General features: G+C 37.1%; 1 protein-coding gene across 2 annotated transcripts in view; it reads right to left on the bottom strand.

Annotated features, from left to right (window-relative positions):
* Chpf (Chondroitin polymerizing factor) overlaps nucleotides 1–20,323 on the bottom strand; it is a 213,071-nt gene that overhangs the window by 72,923 nt on the left and 119,825 nt on the right. For both annotated transcript variants that reach the window (XM_067140998.2, XM_067140999.2), the window contains one exon: nucleotides 11,106–11,286. In XM_067140998.2, the coding sequence (XP_066997099.2) occupies nucleotides 11,106–11,286 (181 nt within the window). The remainder of the gene's footprint in view (nucleotides 1–11,105; nucleotides 11,287–20,323) is intronic.

Below are 20,323 nucleotides of genomic sequence, written 5' to 3' on the forward strand. Positions count from 1 at the left end.
GGTTTTGAATTCAAATTTAACAGCTCGAGGTAAAGGCGGAATTTTTCTAAGGCAAAGAGTACGGAAAGTCTCTCTAATTCGTATATGGAGTATTTGGCCACTTGAGATGACAATGTACGAGATGCATAGGTGATGGGCTGCCTTCCGAGTTCAGATTCCTGTAGAAGAACCGCAGTGACAGCAGATGAAGACGCGTCAGTCTGTACAATAAACTTCCTACGAAAATCCAGCATATCCAAGACAGGGGCATTGGAGAGGGCTAATTTGAGATCCTCGAAAGTGGCTTGTTAAGAAGGACCCCATTCTAATTTGACACCCTTCCTGCAAAAAAGATTCAGGGGTGTCACCTGGTTGGCAAAGTTTGGGATGAATTTTCTAAAGAAATTTACCATACCGATGAATCTTTGGGAGGCCTGAATTTACGGATAGCTTGAGTTCTAGAATGATCTACCAAAAATCCATCAGGTGAAACAATATGGCCCAAGAAGCACATAGATGGTTTAGCAAAAGATACTTTAGACAGCTTAACTGTCAAACCTGCATTACGAAGGTGTTTTAGTGCTTCCTCTAGATGAGCTAGATGTTCTTTGAAGGTCTCAGAGAAAATAACATCATCTAAATAATGGTACAGATATTCAAATTTAATATCAAGAGAAGACCCTGTCCAGCAGTCTAGTGAGAACCGCAGCGCCCGTGGGGAGCCTGCAAGGCACACGACTGTATTCCTACAGATTCCAGTCAGTAACTAAAGCAGTCAGGTTTTTAAATTCTTCCGCAAGAGATATCTGATTATAGGCTTGGTTCAGATCTAAGATGATGAAGAAATTAGCCTTATGGAGCCAAGAAAAACAGGATTACAAGTCGGGAAGGGTTACTGACTATAGAACAATCTTAAGATTCAACGCCCTGTAATCAACAACTGGCCTGAAGCCACCTTGTGATTTAGGCACGAGAAAAATAGGCGAAGAATAAGCCGACTTAGAGGATCGAATAATACCATCACTCAACATCTTGTTGATGATTTCCTTGAGGGACTTCATCTTAGGTGGAGACAACCTATAAGGAGGAACCCTTAAGGGGATCAAATTCGTAACCTCTATCTTGTATTCAGTTACGTCAGTCACACCTAGATTTTCCGAAAACACATCAGAAAATGACTCACATAATTTATGAATGCTGGTCGCCTAATCCTCGGGAAGATGCATAAGGTCTAACGCCATCTCCATCCGAGGAGGGTTCGATCCCCCCTGTCGGCAGCCCTGAAGATGGTTTTCTGTGGTTTCCCATTTTTACACCAGGCAAATGTTGGGGCTGTACCTTAATTAAGGCCATAGCCGCTTCCTTCCCATTCCAAGGCCTTTCCTGTCCTATCGTTGCCATAAGACCTATCTGCGTTGGGGCGACTTAAAGCAACTAGCAAAAAAAAAAATCTGAGGAGACAAAATAAGTGAACGTGAAGCAGAATTACTTGTCAAAATGAGCATATGGAAATTACTTTTAAACGTGAATGTGCAGGATTTATTTTGAAGATTGAGCACAAGACCTGAGTGGGACATGAAATCCGTCCCTCATATAACAGGGCATGACAAATTTTTAGCAACAAATAACTTAAATTTCCAGGTAAACTTAGAAATACCAATTTTATGATGGATGAATGCTAAAATTTCTAATGGGAAAGAGTTAGCCGAAACACGTTTTACAAAAGAAGAAACATATTCAGGGAATTTGCAACACTACTTAGAATACCATTCTTCAGGAATAATGGACACAATACATCCAAAATCTAACAAGGCAGTAACAGCTTCACTGTTTACTTCAATTTTGATTAAGGTCACAAATACTGGAGCATAAGATGCGATTTTCAGGCATTCTTTAGGACCTTTGACGACAGCTTGAGATGGTCTTCTTTCCTCAGAACATACAATGGTATCGTCAGATTGGAGTTGGGCTGAGCCTGGAGAGAAAGACTGAGAAGAGGACATGGCCGGGCACTCTAGTCAACTTCTATTGCTGTTGTTACTACAGGTAGAACAAGTAGGTGTACTATTCAGTAAATTACTAAATTACAATTCTTTGCTAGGTGTGTAAATGAACCACATTTGAAAGAGCCTGAAGATGACAATGATACATTCTTAGATCCTTTGTTAATTAATAGAGGACACTTATTTCTTAAATGGACCGCAGACCCACACGCATAACATTTGCGGGGAGTGAAAGTTCAACGAGGGGGTGGCAGAGAAATATTAGAAGAAAGTGGTGGGTCGCGAGCTACTCACAGTGTATTGGCATATTTTACTCCATTACAAGTAATAAATCTCATTGTAGACCGTATTGGACATAAGGTTATAAACACAAAAATAAGAATAATAATTTACACCACCTTTCCAATACTTATCTTTCCTTATATTTAGGATATAAACTTTACAACTGGAGTTGTAAGTTGGGACATGTTTCGCTTAACTCTTGTAAGCATCATCAGCCGAAATAAAACTTAGCCTAAAGTTAGGTCAGGTCCCCAAACCTAGTGTCCTTAAAGTATATGGTACCCTAAGATTCGACATTTACATTACAGAAAATCAAATAAGCTTAAAACTAGTGTGAAAACATATAACAATGTTCGTCATGGCTAAGAGAAAAACACACAATCGTGTTGACAGAGGTTAAAAACATAAAGTATAATACAGAGCTGGTAGTGAAGTAATTAAAATCATATAGGATATCATTGCTATCAGTCAGTCAATAAGAATGGTCATACATAAAAATGATGATTATATTCATTGGAATAAAGAATGTAATTAGAATGGTTAACTAATTAAATCTCATTCTTGCATAGACACGTGAGTCAGGTCCGAGTCCAAGTCAACAACAAAATGTAATTTCTCGTACCCGACTCACGTGTCTATCCAAGAATGAGATTTAATTAGTTAACCATTCTAATTACCTTCTTCATTCCAATGAATATAATAAACATTTTTATGTATGACCATTCTTATTGACTGACTGATAGCAATGATATCCTATATGATTTTAATTGCTTCACTACCAGCTCTATGTTATACTTTATGTTTTTAACCTCTGTCAACATGATTGTGTGTTTTTCTCTTAGCCATGACGAACATTGTTATATGTTTTCACACTAGTTTTAAGTCTATTTGATTTTCCATAATGTAAATGCCAGCATGGCAAGGCTATTCCATTTAGTGTGTAAGATGTATGAGACAGGGGAAGTCCCATGTGATTTTCGGCAGAATGTTGTTATACCTATTCCCAAGAAAGCTGGTGCTGACAGGTGTGAAAACTATCGCACCATTAGTTTAGTATCTCTTGCCTGCAAAATTTTAACACATATTATTTACAGAAGAATGGAAAAACAAGTTGAACTGAGTGGGGAGAAGATCAGTTTGGCTTCAGAAGAAATGTAGGAACACGTGAAGCAATCCTGACTTTACGTCTGATCTTAGAGGATCGAATCAAGAAGGACAAGCCCACGTAAGTGGCATTCGTAGATCTAGAAAAGGCATTTGATAATGTTGATTGGACCAAGCTATTTAAGATTCTGAAGGTGATTGGGATCAGATACCGAGAACGAAGAATTATCTACAATCTGTATAAAAATCAGTCTGCAGTGATAAGAATCGAGGGATTTGAAAAAGAAGCAGCAATCCAGAAAGGAGTGAGGCAAGGCTACAGTTTGTCCCCCCACCTTTTCAATGTTTACTTAGAACAGGCAGTAAATAAAATCAAAGAAAAATTTGGAATGGGAATCACAATCCAAGGAGAGGAAATCAAAACCTTGAGATTTGCCGATGATATTGTTATTTCATCTGAGACTGCAGAAGATCTCGAGAAGCTGATGAATGGTATGGACGAAGTCTTGGGTAAGGAATACAAGATGAAAATAAATAAGTCCAAAACAAAAGTAATGGAGTGCAGTCGAACGAAGGCAGGTGATGCAGGAAATATTAAATTAGGAGATGAAGTCTTAAAGGAAGTAGATGAATATTGTTACTTGGGTAGTAAAATAACTAACGATGGCAGAAGTAAGGAGGACATAAAATGCAGATTAGCACAAGCAAGGAAGAGCTTTCTTAAGAAAAGAAAATTGCTCACTTCAAACATTGATATAGGAATTAGAAAGATGTTTTTGAAGACTTTCGTGTGGAGCATGGCATTGTATGGAAGTGAAACATGGACAATAACTAGCTCAGAAAGAAAGAGAATAGAAGCTTTTGAAATGTGGTGTTACAGAAAAATGCTGAAGGTGAGATGGATAGATCGAATCACAAATGAAGAGATACTGAATCGAATTGGCGAGAGGAGATTGATTTGGCTAAATTTGACGAGAAGAAGAAATAGAATGATAGGACACATCTTAAGACACCTAGGACTTGTTCAGTTGGTTTCTGAAGGAAGTGTAGGTTGTATGAATGGTAGGGGTAGACCAAGGTATGAATATGACAAGCAGATTAGAGCAGATGTAGGATGCAGTAGTTATGTAGAAAGGAAAAGGTTAGCACAGGATAGGGTGGCATGGAGGGCTGCATCAAACCAGTTTATGGACTGATGACTCAAACAACAACAAATGTAAATGTTGAATCTTAGGGTACCATATATTTTAAGGACACTAGGTTCGGGGCCCTGACCTAACTTTACGCTACGTTTTATTTCGGCTGATGATGCTTACGACAGTAGAGTGAAACATGTCCCAACTTACAACCCCAATTGTAATGTTTATATCCTAAACATAAGAAGAGATAGGGGGGGAAAAAAAGAAGAAAAAAGCAAAGCAAAGTCATCTCCATCCAGGCCATGAAAGCCCTTGGAGTGGTGGAAGGTAAAGGCTTCAATTATTCGTAACCTTGGCACTTTATGGGGTAGAGTGGTTAGCTGTTGAGAAGAAATGGACATCCAATTTATCAGCCCATTTTGTGGCCAGAATTCCATTTAAAGTTATTTCCCCTCTTTTTGGTTTTGTTGTTGCAAAGTGTGGTGGCATGAATTTTCTGTTTTTACGTACAGTTCCAACAGTATTGTTATTATGTACAAGTAGTTCATGGAAAAACATTGGAGAATCAATTGTCCATGTAAACAGTCGGTTCATTAGTCATCCAGAGTACTCAAATCAGGATACTGCAGCTGTCTTCTAGTGACTGCTATGTATAACAGACAGATTTATGATTAATTTAGGAAATTTTGTGAAGGCAATTTCATGGCAGAAAATTTATTTCCAGATACACAATATCAGTAATTCTGCTACCTGACAAATAGTAGTATGGTACTAAGAGTTGTGAATTCCATCAAACCATTTCTGCAGCAAAGTGAAACTACTAACGACCCCTACCCTCAAATTGTCCTAGATAGAATATCCTATTCCCCTTCACCTTTCACTCATAATTCATGAACTGTGAACCAGAGAACAAGTGAAATATACAGAAGAGATCAAGTTACAGAAGTGCATAGGTGTAACTGTTTAGTGCCTCAGTGTTGCTATGTTTCCAGATAAATCCTAAAGAAACTATCTTCCTATGCAGTGGACTAAAGGAAAAGATTACGATGGGACAAGATGGGGAAGTAGTTTATTATGACTGCTGCAATAAAAGGGTAAGTATTTACTGCATTTTAGTATAATCTGTACATACTACAGCCTCAAGTCGCTTAATTCTACAAACTCGTACTTAATTTCCTTAGCAAGGAGTCACTGTTGCAAAAAAGCTTATGTCCATTATTTTTATAGCAATTATTCAATAAGTGCTCATCAGAGAAATGTTATTTGTAATTGAGAGAGAGACAGAGAGAGAGACACACACATATATATATTACTTTATGGATATATGGATACACTGGTAGGAAATAACATACCACTAGAAAAACAGAACAATCCAGCACTAAATGATTCCTCGAAAAGTATACCAAGAACGATGGCACATACTTCAAACTTGAAAAAAGAAAATTCTTCCAATAACATACACAAAGGGATGAAACATATTTGTGACAAACATTCCTCCTAATTTATGATATTAAAATTATTTTTCTGGAAATCTAATTTGAAAATGAGAAAGAGTATTTTTGTATCACTAAATAAAAATTGTAGAAACTTAGCTTAGACTCATAAAATAAAATTAAAATCTTTTGCTTATCAGGTGATGGATGAAATTTGCGAGAATCTGGGATACTCTGTTGGAAAGTTAAGTGTGGATGAACCTGGAAGCTCCCATCTTGTGAGCAGTAAAATTTTGTGACATGCAGATAACTCGACAATTGCAAAATTCTTTGATGATCTATTGCATAAGTAACAATTTTTTAAAACAGAATGCAAATTTTTTTAAATTTTAAAATGTATATATTTCCTTGTCTCTATTTTAATGTCAGGTACCTTGTGGCCAAATTTAAATAAGGGGAGAGTTCTCCTGCTTCTGAATGATATGGCTCCACATATGGTGAAGGCTGGGAAAGCAATTAAGATATTCTATCCCAATTTGAAACATGTTACGAGTCTGGCTCATGTATTGCATAACATTGCAGACAGAGTACAGCAATGTGAAAAGTCTGATCTCAGCCGCAAATAATGTTTAGTAGCTTACAGTATATTGCACTTGAAGTGTTCTCTGATTCCTTGATAGCATGAATACAATTAGCAAGAGAAAAAAGAAAAAAGTTTGGAAGAATTTACACACAAGATGGAAACAGATGGAGCTGGCAAAAAAAAAAGTAATGCTGTATGGAATTATACGAAGTAACAGGAAAAACAGAATTTATACAAAGTTGATGAAAGAGGAAGGAGGAGAGTTGATAACACATCCAGAAGAAATAAAGAGAAGATGGAAGGAGTATTTTGATAAACCGCTGAATGTGAAAAATTGTGCAGAAGAGATGGTAGTAATAAGATGTGATGACTACAGTAGAAGATGATATAACTACGTTAGAGGTGTAATTAGCAGTTCATAAAATGAAAATGGGGAAGGCACTAGGCAGATTGTACACCCATATGGATGCAGAAATATGTGCTAGAAGCCTGAGGAAAGAGAATAATAATACCAGTATTTAAGAAGGACAGCAAAATATTGTGTGATAATAACAGAGGGATCACACTCACCACAAATGGTAAAAATACTGGAAAGGATATGAGAGAGGAGAATGAGAAGAAAGGAAGAAAGTAAGTTATGAGAGGAACAGTATGGCTTTAAAAGTGGAAGGTATACAGTGGACCCAATCTTCAGCATGAGGCAGTTTACAGAAAATAATTGGGAATATGGAAAAGATCTGGCCATGACATTCATAGAACTAACAGAGACATATGATAGTGTTCCCATGCAGAAGGTTTGAGAAACCATGGCCAAAAAGAGGCTGGGTACACAAACTGTAGAAATGGTGAAAGCAATGTACAACTGTGTCGGCAACGTTCAGACTCCGGTTAGAAAGACTGAATGGTTTAGAAATGAAACTGGACTGAGACAGGTGAGTGTGCTGTCAACCTCCTTCGTTTCTAATGGTTATGGACAAAATTGTAAAAGAGACAAAGGAAGCATATGGGAATGGGGAGATAAAGATATTATTTGCAGATGATATTGTTGTTTGGGGAACAAATAGCAAAGAAGTAAAAGAATGATTATTCGGGAGATAGTAGGTTCAAACCCCACTGGCGGTTTTCTGTGGTTTCCCATTTTCACACCAGGAAAATGCTGGGGCTGTACCTTAATTAAGGCCACAGCCGCTTCCTTCCCACTCCTAGCACTTCCCCGTCCCATTGTCACCATAAGACCTATCTGTGTCGGTGCGACGTAAAGCAACTAGCGCAAAAAAAAAAAAAAAAAAAAAGAATGATTTGATGCACTGAACGAGAAAATGGTATAAAAATCAGCACAAAAAAACCAAGACCATGGAGATATCAAGAGGAGAAAGACAAGGAAAAAGCATTGTGAAAATTGTTGGTCATAGTATTGAAATTGTTGACAGTTTCAAATACCTAGAGAGTGAATTAATGCAGAATACAAAGTTGGAATGGAGATTAGCAAGAGCATGAACATAGCAGTGCATTCTACCAGAGTGTAAGGAACCTTGCCTAGAATAAGGAAGTACCAAGGAAGTGTAAAGAGATAATGTACAAAATGTATTATTCACCAATACTGACCTGTGCGGCTGAGACCTGGACAATGACAAGTAGTGGGGGAAAGTAGAATTCAAGCCAGAAAATTAAATACCTAAGAAGTATGATAAGAAAAGACAAGGCAAGGCAGATTGAGAAACAAAGATGCAAGAAAGGAGGACGGAATAGAAAACCTAAATGAAAGAACTGATAGGAGTAAACTATGATGGTTTAGACATATAAAGAGGATGGAGAGATATCCGTGAGAGGCTTCAGTTGGAAAATAATTATATTGGTAGAACTGATCACAAGTACAAAATTAGAAGGAATTTTAGCAGAAGCGACTGGGGTAAATTTTCATTCATTGGGAAGGGCGTGAAGGAGTGGAACAGTTTACCAGGGGTAGTGTTTGATCCTTTTCCAAAATCTGTACAGATATTCAAGAAGAGAATAATCAACAACAGAGAAAATAAATGAAATGTTAGAGGGCATTCGACCAGTGCAGGATATTGTAAATAAAAAATGTGTGTGATTAAATTAATTCCATCCCCTGGTCTATGGAGTTTGGACAGCCCAAGTAGGGGACTGCCTGTAGGGGTGAAGTACAGTGGGGACTTCGAGGGCCCTGGGACCGCTACGGTAGCTGTGAAGGCCCTTCAGGAACTCTGAAAAGTGGTAGCAAAAGGGGCTCTGGTTAAGACGCAGCAGGTCGTTATGCTACTTATGTTCCAAAATGGGTAAAATATAAATATGTAAATAAATTCAATGTTAATTTTAATCTTATACCAGTTGTATATTATTATTAGAAGTAATTTCACATACTGTATATGAGTTGACTATGTTTGTAAGATATTATAAGTAGAATTTTGTAAACAATATAAATTTATTAAGGATGATGTATGTATTTAATAGAACAAATTATTAGCATAAATTGTATAATATTGTATTCTAGGAAAATTTTCTTTGTCTCTTGTTAATTTAGTGCTTGACAATAATGTATTTTAGTGTACCATTTGCCACCGAGGTAGACACCTCATTTGCAAATAAAGAGATTTTGATTTGATTTGATTTGAAAAACCTGTCCCGCCTCAGTTTTGTCCAGCGCAAATCTCACATGGAGTGACCGGGATTTGAACCACATAATCCAGCGGTGAGAGGCCGATATGCTGCCGCCTGAGCCATGGAGGCCCTGGCATGAATATAAGTACTTCTTTTTAATTACGGAAGCCATTTTTCTTCAGTTTTGTTTTAGTTAACATATAACTGTGAGGTTCTTCAGTCTGTCGAGACTAATTAAATATAACACAAATTTAGAAACTACCTGATAAAGATACCATTATACTGAATTAGTTCTGATAGAATGAAGAACCTCACAGTTTTAAAAGAATATATACAGGCATGGTTTTAAAATAATCAAATACTGACACATAAATGTTATATTAATGGTTTTCCTGGAAGCTCATGTTTGTGTTGCTGCCTACAATGAAAGCCTGATTTGCTTCTACCACTGCAGTCTGTCCTTAAAAGATGGGATACCAGGCTGAATGCAGCAATTTTCTACTGTGAGAATATTGATGCCACAAAGTCAGTATGGAATCAACTCCCGGCACTAAAAGCCATACGACATTTCATTTCATTTCATCATCAGGTAAATATGATTAAACCGAGCTCGATAGCTGCAGTCGCTTAAGTGCGGCCATATCCAGTATTCGGGAGATAGTAGGTTCGAACCCCATTGTCGGCAGCCCTGAAAATGGTTTTCCGTGGTTTCCCATTTTCACACCAGGCAAATGCTGGGACTGTACCTTAATTAAGGCCACGGCCGCTTCCTTCCCACTCCTAGCCTTTCCCTGTCCCATCGTCGCCATAAGACCTATCTGTGTCGGTGCGACGTAAAGCAACTAGCAAAAAAAAAAAAACAATAATAATATGATTAAAATTTTATTGGTATATTTGTTTGTTTTAAGTTGTTGACAATTTTTTCCATTGATGACGCAGTCAGTACAAAAGATGCACGAGAAGCATTCAGAAGTAGGAATATGCAGCAAGATCTGGTTTACATCAAAGCCACCATTGACAAGTTGTCGACAACCATAACAAAGTTAAAAACCACGGATCTACCATTTGCTGATTCATTGGCAATTGTGAAGGACCTTCAAATGTCCCTGGAATCTGTTTGTGGGAGTGTGGGCATAGCTTCGACAAACAAGCAACAGAAGGTGATTGATTCAAACTTAGATCTCAAATTCATGTGTTTACCTCAGAAAATTTTCAGTGGCAAAAGTGTAGCTAAGGATTGTAATGAAAAAATTGACCCGAAATTGTCTCAAATCTTGTCGTTTATGTTTGCGCCAATCACTTCTTGTGATGTGAAAAGATAGTTTTCCACCTATAAAACCATTCTTTCCAACAAACGTATTAAATCAACTGAAGTAAATTTGGAAATGTTATTAATTGTTAATTGTGCCACCAGAAAATGTAGTTGTTTTGAGAGTGCTTATTCGTTGTGATTTTTTCGTTTCATTGCGCATGTTTTGGACATTTAATAGTGCCTATTACATGTGCATTTTAAGCCTTGATAGGGCATAAAAATCTTGTATTATTATTATTATTATTATTATTATTATTATTATTATTATTATTATTATTATTATTATTATTATTGTCCGACTCATTGGCTGAAAGGTCAGCGTACTGGCCTTCGGTTCAGAGGGTCCCGGGTTCGATTCCCGGCCGGGTCGGGGATTTTAACCTTCATTGGTTAATTCAACTAATTAATTCAATTTATTATTACTAATTATTATTATTATTATTATTATTATTATTATTATTATTATTATTATTATTATTACTATTATTATTATTATTATTATTATTATTATTATTATTATTATTAAAGTTTTGTACTGAAAACAACAGTTTCCTGTCACAGTAAAATCTCAGTCTTCTATTACATAAAACAGCTTAAAAGTAAGGTATATAACAAAATATATTCACAAGAAAGTGCAGGTATTGAACTTACCAACATAAGGAATGTCTTGTCTCTTTTTTCCATGCATATCCGTGCATACTGTTCCATGAAGTGTTTGGCCTGATCACGTGTAACTGCTTCCACAGGCAGCACCAAGTTTATACGATTATTTTCTGTGACATACGGCATGGGAATTACTTCAACTTTGCCAAGGGGCTTGAAGACTTCAAGCCTGTAAGAAATTCAAACCAGTTAGTAAGTAATGAGATTGTTTTTTTTTTTTTGTTTTTTTGCTATTGGCTTTATGTTGCACTGACACAGATAAGTCTACGTTGAAGGTTAGGTCAAATGTTCCACCTTTACAATACTAAGATTCTTTATTAACTAAATATTTACATGATTTTTAATTATATCGGGACATGTTTCGTCTACCTTGTAGACATCATCAGCCATAAAAACTTTTGAGAAAAAGCTACAAGGACAAGGACAAAGTAACACATTAAAATAATTTGGATAACCGAATATGTCATTTAAAATGGTGAAGAATTCAGAACTGTTTTGAGCACAGCACTTAAGAATACTGTTGACATTAAAATTAAAATTGTCCACATGGGATGATACAGTAAAAACTTGCGTTAAAATTCTTCCTTTTTGTGTGATGTGTTAATATATAATATTCTGTTATGTCGTGAAGGCTTGATAATGAATTGCACAATGTTCATTCCAATAGGATAATAACGATGTATAAGAAATCCAGCGAGCATATGTTAAAGCCGTCTTATTGGTGTAGTATTAGCATTTCCTGTTGAGAAGTTAGGTGGAAAATTTGAACGTGATGACGTAATGTGGAATGTGCAGTAGAGGGCCCTAGAATAAGAAAGATAGCTGTTGTTAGTGTTAAAATAGGCAAGTTTTTGTGTTTTGAGATGTAAGTAATGAAAATGAGAAGTGCGGCACATCTGATTACTTACGTTCTCGCCTGTCTGACAGCGACTAGTTCAGTGTGGAAGCCTGTGGTTGACTGAGAGCGAACTATGGAGGTCGTGTGTGAAGGGAGCCGCCATGAGGGGAAATTAGGGGAAGGTTAGAATCAGTAGGCAGGAAGCCGTCACATGGAAGCTTGTTATTGGATTTGTTAAAGTAAGAACTATTGAGCAATGCCTCAAAAATTACGTTCGCAGTTTCGGAAATTTCATTTAAATTGTGAAAGGGATTGCATTTATGATCTATATTAATATAGATGTTTTCTAAAACATTGAGTAAAGTGCTTTTATTATGAAAATAAAGAATTTTTAAGTCCTGTTCTATGGAAGTGAAGGAATGATTGGATTCTGTCATGTGAGTACTCATGGCGGAGTACCTTCTATGTTTAGCGGCGTTGATATGTTCCTTATATCTAACTGAAAAGCCTCTTCCGGTTTGCCCAATGTAGCTCGCGGAACATTGGTTACACTTTAACTTATAAACGCCTGACCTATTATATTTATTTGTAGTGTTGTTAATTTTATGTTGGTTGTAAAAAAGATTAGTATTATTGTTGACTGTTTTAAAAGCAATGTTGATCTTATGTTTCTTGAGGGTGTTGGTGATATCATTAATCTTACTATTTGTATAAGTGAAAGTGGCATATTTGTCTGTTTTCCTTTTTGTTTCTCTAAGTAAAGTTGAACTGGATTTGTTAGTAACTTTATTGATTATCCTGTCAATGAAATGCCTTGCTAAAACCATTTTTACTCGCTATTAAGCGGATAAATTCAAGTTCTTTTTTACGATTAGCATTTGATAAAGGGACGTGAAAAGCTCTGTGGATTAAACTATAAAATGTTGCTCTTTTTTGAGATTCCGGATGCGTTGAGTCTTGTCGAATAGTATTAATAGTTTGGGTGGGCTTCCTAAATATGGTATAAGAGAATTTGTTGGAGCTATTGTTAATAGTGACATCTAAGAAGTTTAATGAATTATTGACTTCCGCTTCGGAAGTAAACTTGATCCATGGATCAACTGCATTCAACTGTTCAAGAACGATATCACCATTGGAGACGTTGTGATCTATTAAAGTAAATGTATCATCTACAAAGCGTGTCCAGAATACGATACCTTTAATTTTGTTAAGAATTTTGGAATTTTCCAAGTGGTCTAAATAAATTTCTGCCATTATTCCTGAAGCCGGGGAGCCCATAGGAAGACTATCCTGCTTATAAATTTTCCCATTAAAAGTGAAATAGTTATTGGAAGTTACAAATTCTAAAATATTTAAAAATTCTTCTATTTCTTGTATGCTTAATTTTCTGTGTTTTAGAAAATTATCCTTGATGATCTTTCAAGTTTTCTTGACTGGTATATTGGAATACATTGGAATTTATAAGCAGGATAGTCTTCCTATGGGCTCCCCGGCTTCAGGAATAATGGCAGAAATTTATTTAGACCACTTGGAAAATTCCAAAATTCTTAACAAAATTAAAGGTATCGTATTCTGGACACGCTTTGTAGATGATACATTTACTTTAATAGATCACAAAGTCTCCAATGGTGATATCGTTCTTGAACAGTTGAATGCAGTTGATCCATGGATCAAGTTTACTTCCGAAGCGGAAGTCAATAATTCATTAAACTTCTTAGATGTCACTATTAACAATAGCTCCAACAAATTCTCTTATACCATATTTAGGAAGCCCACCCAAACTATTAATACTATTCGACAAGACTTAACGCATCCGGAATCTCAAAAAAGAGCAACATTTTATAGTTTAATCCACAGAGCTTTTCATGTCCCTTTATCAAATGCTAATCGTAAAAAAGAACTCGAGTTATCCGCTTAATAGCGAGTAAAAATGGTTTTAGCAGGCATTTCATTGACAGGATAATCAATAAAGTTACTAACAAATCCAGTTCAACTTTACTTAGAGAAACAAAAAGAAAAACAGACAAATATGCCACTTTCACTTATACAAATAGTAAGATTTATGATATCACCAACACCCTCAAGAAACATAAGATCAACATTGCTTTTAAAACAGTCAACAATAATACTAATCTTTTTTACAACCAACATAAAATTAACAACACTACGAATAAATATAATAGGTCAGGCGTTTATAAGTTAAAGTGTAACCAATGTTCCGCGAGCTACATTGGGCAAACCGGAAGAGGCTTTTCAGTTAGATATAAGGAACATATCAACACCGCTAAACATAGAAGGTACTCCGCCATGAGTACTCACATGACAGAATCCAATCATTCCTTCACTTCCATAGAACAGGACTTAAAAATTCTTTATTTTCATAATAAAAGCACTTTACTCAATGTTTTAGAAAACATCTATATTAATATAGATCATAAATGCAATCCCTTTCACAATTTAAATGAAATTTCCGAAACTGCGAACGTAATTTTTGAGGCATTGCTCAATAGTTCTTACTTTAACAAATCCAATAACAAGCTTCCATGTGACGGCTTCCTGCCTACTGATCCTAACCTTCCCCTAATTTCCCCTCATGGCGGCTCCCTTCACACACGACCTCCATAGTTCGCTCTCAGTCAACCACAGGCTTCCACACTGAACTAGTCGCTGTCAGACAGGCGAGAACGTAAGTAATCAGATGTGCCGCACTTCTCATTTTCATTACTTACATCTCAAAACACAAAAACTTGCCTATTTTAACACTAACAACAGCTATCTTTCTTATTCTAGGGGCCTCTACTGCACATTCTACATTACGTCATCACGTTCAAATTTTCCACCTAACTTCTCAACAGGAAATGCTAATACTACACCAATAAGACGGCTTTAACATATGCTCGCTGGATTTCTTATACATCGTTATTATCCTATTGGAATGAACATTGTGCAATTCATTATCAAGCCTTCATGACATAACAGAATATTATATATTAACACATCACACAAAAAGGAAGAATTTTAACGCAAGTTTTTACTGTATCATCCCATGTGGACAATTTTAATTTTAATGTCAACGGTATTCTTAAGTGCTGTGCTCAAAACAGTTCTGAATTCTTCACCATTTTAAATGACACATTCGGTTATCCAAATTATTTTAATGTGTTACTTTGTCCTTGTCCTTGTAGCTTTTTCTCAAAAGTTTTTATGGCTGATGATGTCTACAAGGTAGATGAAACATGTCCCGATATAATTAAAAATCATGTAAATATTTAGTTAATAAAGAATCTTAGTATTGTAAAGGTGGAACATTTGACCTAACCTTCAACGTATACTCACGACAATACGGGCTTTATAATGAAGTTTATTTTATGTAATACAGATAAGTCTTACGGCGACGATAGGACTGGAAAGGAAGCGGCCGTGGCCTTAATTAAGGTACAGCCTCAGCTTTTGCCTGGCATGAAAATGGGAAACCATAGAAAATACAGTACATACATACATACATACATACATACATACATACATACATACATACATACATACATACATAAATTTCACTACAGTCTATTATTTCTTTCAGCATTCAGTCTGGAAACCTCTGTGAATTAACTAAGCATCTCCACAATCCTAAACTGGCTCTGAGGCCTTATTTAGTTCGACATATCTTACCATTAAACCATTACAAACTGAGTCTAATCATCCTTGCCTTTGTCTCCCTCTACTTCTCTTACACTATATTTCTGAGTATATTATTCTCCTATGTACTGTAACCTATCCTCCTCCATTCATCACATATGACCCTACCACCAAAGCCAGTATAACTACTCTGAAAGAAGAACTCAATTTAGCATCAATTTTCAATGCAGCCCGATTGTCAACAGTAATGTTTTTGGCTGCCTGTAATATAGTATATTCGCATGTAATCCCTGCATATTTTTTAAAAAATTGAGGCACGATATTGGGGTGCAGGTTTTATTTACGTTAAGGTTGGCATGTTTTTGATGTTGGATGTACGGTTACACTTTGTGTAACCGCAGATGGAAGAAAACTGCCCCCACATGTCATATTTAAATGGAAAACAATTCAGACTTTTAATTTAACACTAGAACGGCCAGAGCGGTCATTTTGACCGTTAGCGAATTTCAAGGTATTTCCATGCTCGTAATGTTTTATGCACAAGGTTGTTCTTTTGTGACTTTTAATCTTTTAGGGTTATGTACATTCACGCAAAAAATTACATCTGTAGATGATAAGGGAACAGCGATAATGTCCTTTATACCTAGGACGGCCATAAGCGGTCATTTTGACCGCTTTACTTCCTTGCTTAACAGCTTGCTTCCTGTGATATATTTACAAGTAGCGCTATAGGGGCATATGATGTAACTAAATACTATGCCTCTAGCAGTGGTTGCGAGTGGACGAGTTATTGCCTGTCCCTTGTGTCGTATAGTGCGTAATAATGGCTCGGCGCCAAAAACTTACTCCTTTTCAATTATTACCAGAAATTGAAAAGCTAGGAGAAGACGAATCAGGTGACGAAGATACATTATTAGATATAGGCGTAATGAGTGACGATGAGGATTTTATACCCCAACAGTGTGATAATATGTCGGATAGTGATGGTGATTCGGCTGATGAAAATATGCACACATGGAGTGCACTTCGCACCTACAATAGACGCAGTTACTCCTTCAACCAGCCGTGATCAATCTTGCAGCAGAGAACGATCTCTTAGCAGCGGACAACCTGTTCGAAGAGGAAGGGGACGAGGTGGGAGAGCTCATGAACTGGTATAGTCTTCTTCATTTGCCCCAGGGAATCAGTTACGTAGTAAAGGTGGAACAACTATTTGGACTGTTATTGACAGTAGTGGGAACCCCCATTGGAAGGATGGCTGCGCTGAATTTACTGAAAGTGGCAGCAGGCCCTACTTCTCACGCTAAGCGTAACGTAGAGACTAATAGCAAGGCTAATGCCTGGCGTTTATTCATTGACGCATCCATGTTGAAGCATATAAAGATGTGCACGGAGACCGAAGCTCGTAGACAGACAATGGATAATAATTGGTCTATTTCTTTGGAAGAATTAGATGCTTTTATTGCTTTGTTATACGCCCGTGGAGCTTATAAACTTACTAGTCTAGCTGTAGATCATATGTGGTCTTCTTTATGGGGTCCCCCTGTTTTCACTAAAACTATGGCAAGGAACAGGTTCAAAGAAATTTTAATGTATTTGTGCTTTGATCCCCGTAAAACTAGATCCACTCGTTTGCAGACAGATAAATTTGCATTGGTGTCGGCTATTAGGAATAGATGTATTGAGAACGTATGCATGCTATAAACTAGGAGCGAATGTCACAGCTGATGAACAACTCTTCCCCAGCAAAGCTCGGTGCAGGTTCATGCAGTATATGGCCAACAAGCCAGATAAATTTGGCATAAATTTCTGGCTACTAGTAGACGTTGATTCTATGTATGTGTGCAATGGGTTTCCTTATCTTGGGAAAGACGAAATGCGACCCGCCAATGAGTCACTGCCTGAAAATGTTGTCATGAAACTTACGGACCCATACCTCATGAAAGGACGTAACATGACCACTGATAACTTCTTTACATCGGTAAAGTTGGCTGAGAGACTGAAAGAGAAGAATACTAGTATTGTTGGAACAATCAATCGAGTGAGGAAGGAAATTCCGGTGTCAATCAAAGCATTACGTATAAATCTGTACGAGACTGTCGTACTTCAGAAGGAAGATCACACTACTCTCACAGTATATCAAGGAAAAGTGAACAAGAATGTGCTTCTGCTAAGCACTCTACACCCAATCGTTCAAATCAGTGAAGATAACAAAAAGGTCCCTAGTACTACTGAATTTTATAACGAAACTAAGTATGGTGTGGATGTAACTGATCAAATGGCGCGTAAATACACCACTAGAGCTGGATGCCGAAGGTGGTCTGTACATGTATTTTACAACGTACTTGATCTAGCAGCAATAAATTCATGGATAGCCTACAAGGAAGTTACGGGACAGAGAATATCTCGACATGATTATATTCTTGAAGTAATACAATAACTAAGATCTGATTTTGTGAAGACAAGATCCCGGTTGATTGAACTTCCTACACTTCAGCCTGAGCCTCAGATTCAGGTTCAATGTGCCAGTCGTAAGCGACGACAATGTCAAGTGAACTCCAATTGTAAACAGAACAAAACCTCTGACACATGTTCTTCGTGCAACAAAGTAGTCTGTGGAAAATTATCGTGTAATGTAATAGCTTGCATAAATTGCTTGCCAAGTGCCTAAATAAGCTTGTAAACAAATAGAGACTGTTATTTCTATCATAATTATTCACAAAGGCACTCAATAGCAAGTCCGCCGAAATACTTCATTGTTACCTATGAGAAGTGAGAGAATATGAACAATTATTAATATTTAACAATGGACTGATCTGTATACAATACATCCTAATGGTGAACTGTTGTTTTAAAATGAATTATTGAACATTCGCATGTTTCCCAGATCCTGGATCCTAGGTATATGGCAGTAAGCGGCAGCGGTCAAAATGACCGCCTACGGCCTTTATAGGTATGAGGAATGTTCGGCCGTTCTAGTGTTAAAACTGCATTTACATTTTTTAAATAATATTTTACAGAGTAATTTAAATTCAAAATTTCTCCATGTCATGATAGATTGTGTCTTCCGGAATGTGCAGGGGTAGCTTTCTGCACTTTCTTTCACTTCAGTGTGTCGAGAGTGTGTTTCATAGTTGCTAAGTTCGAGTGAAATCGTAATTCTTTTGTATTCAGCATTTTAAGGAACACCACAATATCACGTAACAGGCAGTGTGCGGAGAAGCAGAATCCGCGAACAATGGCAATGCCGACAGTTGGCGAAAAAGCGTGGTTCATAATTATGATCAATTCGTATGCACCGAACAATACTGTCAATGCCAATGTAACTGCATTGTTTTTTAAGCCTAGCCAAAATGGACTGTGTTGCAATGCAGACGGAAGTGAAAGACTTCCTCCCCTCGTCATGGGAAAGCTTGATAAGCCATGATGTTTTAAGTGTGTTGGGTACTTTCCGTGCAAGTATAAGGCATCTAAAAATGCAAACAGTACAGTAATCCAAAAAATAAAGCACTTGCACAGGGGAGGCAGAATAATTTGTCCTCATCTTTGAATCGTGTTTCTTTTTTTCTTTCGTTGCATGAGGTTATGTTTGCCATTGAGTTATCCAAGTGCATTATTTGAATACTGCAAATGCACCTTGTTGGATACATTTTGGATTTCCCCCCCCCCCGTGGCACTTGAAAGGTTTAAACTGAGAATCAATGTTACTTGCATGCAGTAACAGGTATTGAATATTTTGTACGTGGCAAGGGTTGGCATTATGAAGCATGAGTTGGCAGTTAAGTCGAAATCACGAAATTCCAAGTCAGATTTTTGCATCCCAAAGAGTACCAATTAATGAGGTTTTACTGTATCGCAAAACTAAGATCAGTGTTCACTGGTGTTTCTGTTTCAAGTGTTTACATTTCAAGAAAAGAACTATCTACCACCAGTCGTGTTAATATCTGAGTAAAAAGAGACCGCATGTGAAAAGTGTTTTAGACGTGGAGTGTGACGAATTTGTAAGTAATTTAGGAGAGGATTCTAGTGATGCAAGAGACAACAAATCTTCCAATCTACAGGGAATCGAGCCTACTGCAAGTTCAGATTAATGAAATACCTAGGCCTACTTGCTAATTTTCATGGCAAATATATTTTATAGCAGTGATAATGTATTTTTATCATCTCAAATATGTTCAGGCAAAGCAGCTATATCCGTAAATTTACACATTCATATTTGCATAAAGAGCACGTGAACCTCACGGAGTGATATGAAATGTTTGTTTATGCCTGCTTTACTCCTTCGATGGAAGGAATTTTAGTTCATTTCATTTTTTTCAAAATTATCTTTTCTAAAATTAGGGTGCGGAGATTATTGGGTGACAGGGATTATTCATGTAAATAAGGTAAATCGGTCCCTAATCCTATAGTCCCTCAGTACAGCTATAGATGTGAGCTCAAGAGCTGACTAGCGGGACAGGATGTGGGATGCAGGGGAGCAACTTCCTCTCTCTGTCGCCTCAGCTGTGGCTCCTCCTAGAAGTATTCATCAGCCAACCAGCAGCCAATCTACCTGTGATAATACAAGTAGCCAGTTGAACAGTTTTTTTATCACCAGGCAAGTTGGCCGTGCGGTTAGGGGCGCGCACCTGTGAGCATGCATCCGGGAGATAGTGGGTTTGAAACCCATTGTCGGCAGCCCCGAAGATGGTTTTCTGTGCTTTCCCATTTTCACACCAGGCAAATGCTGAGG

The sequence above is a fragment of the Anabrus simplex genome, chromosome 2 (genome assembly GCF_040414725.1).
Source record: "Anabrus simplex isolate iqAnaSimp1 chromosome 2, ASM4041472v1, whole genome shotgun sequence".
In the NCBI taxonomy this organism is placed as follows: Eukaryota; Metazoa; Arthropoda; class Insecta; order Orthoptera; family Tettigoniidae; genus Anabrus; species Anabrus simplex.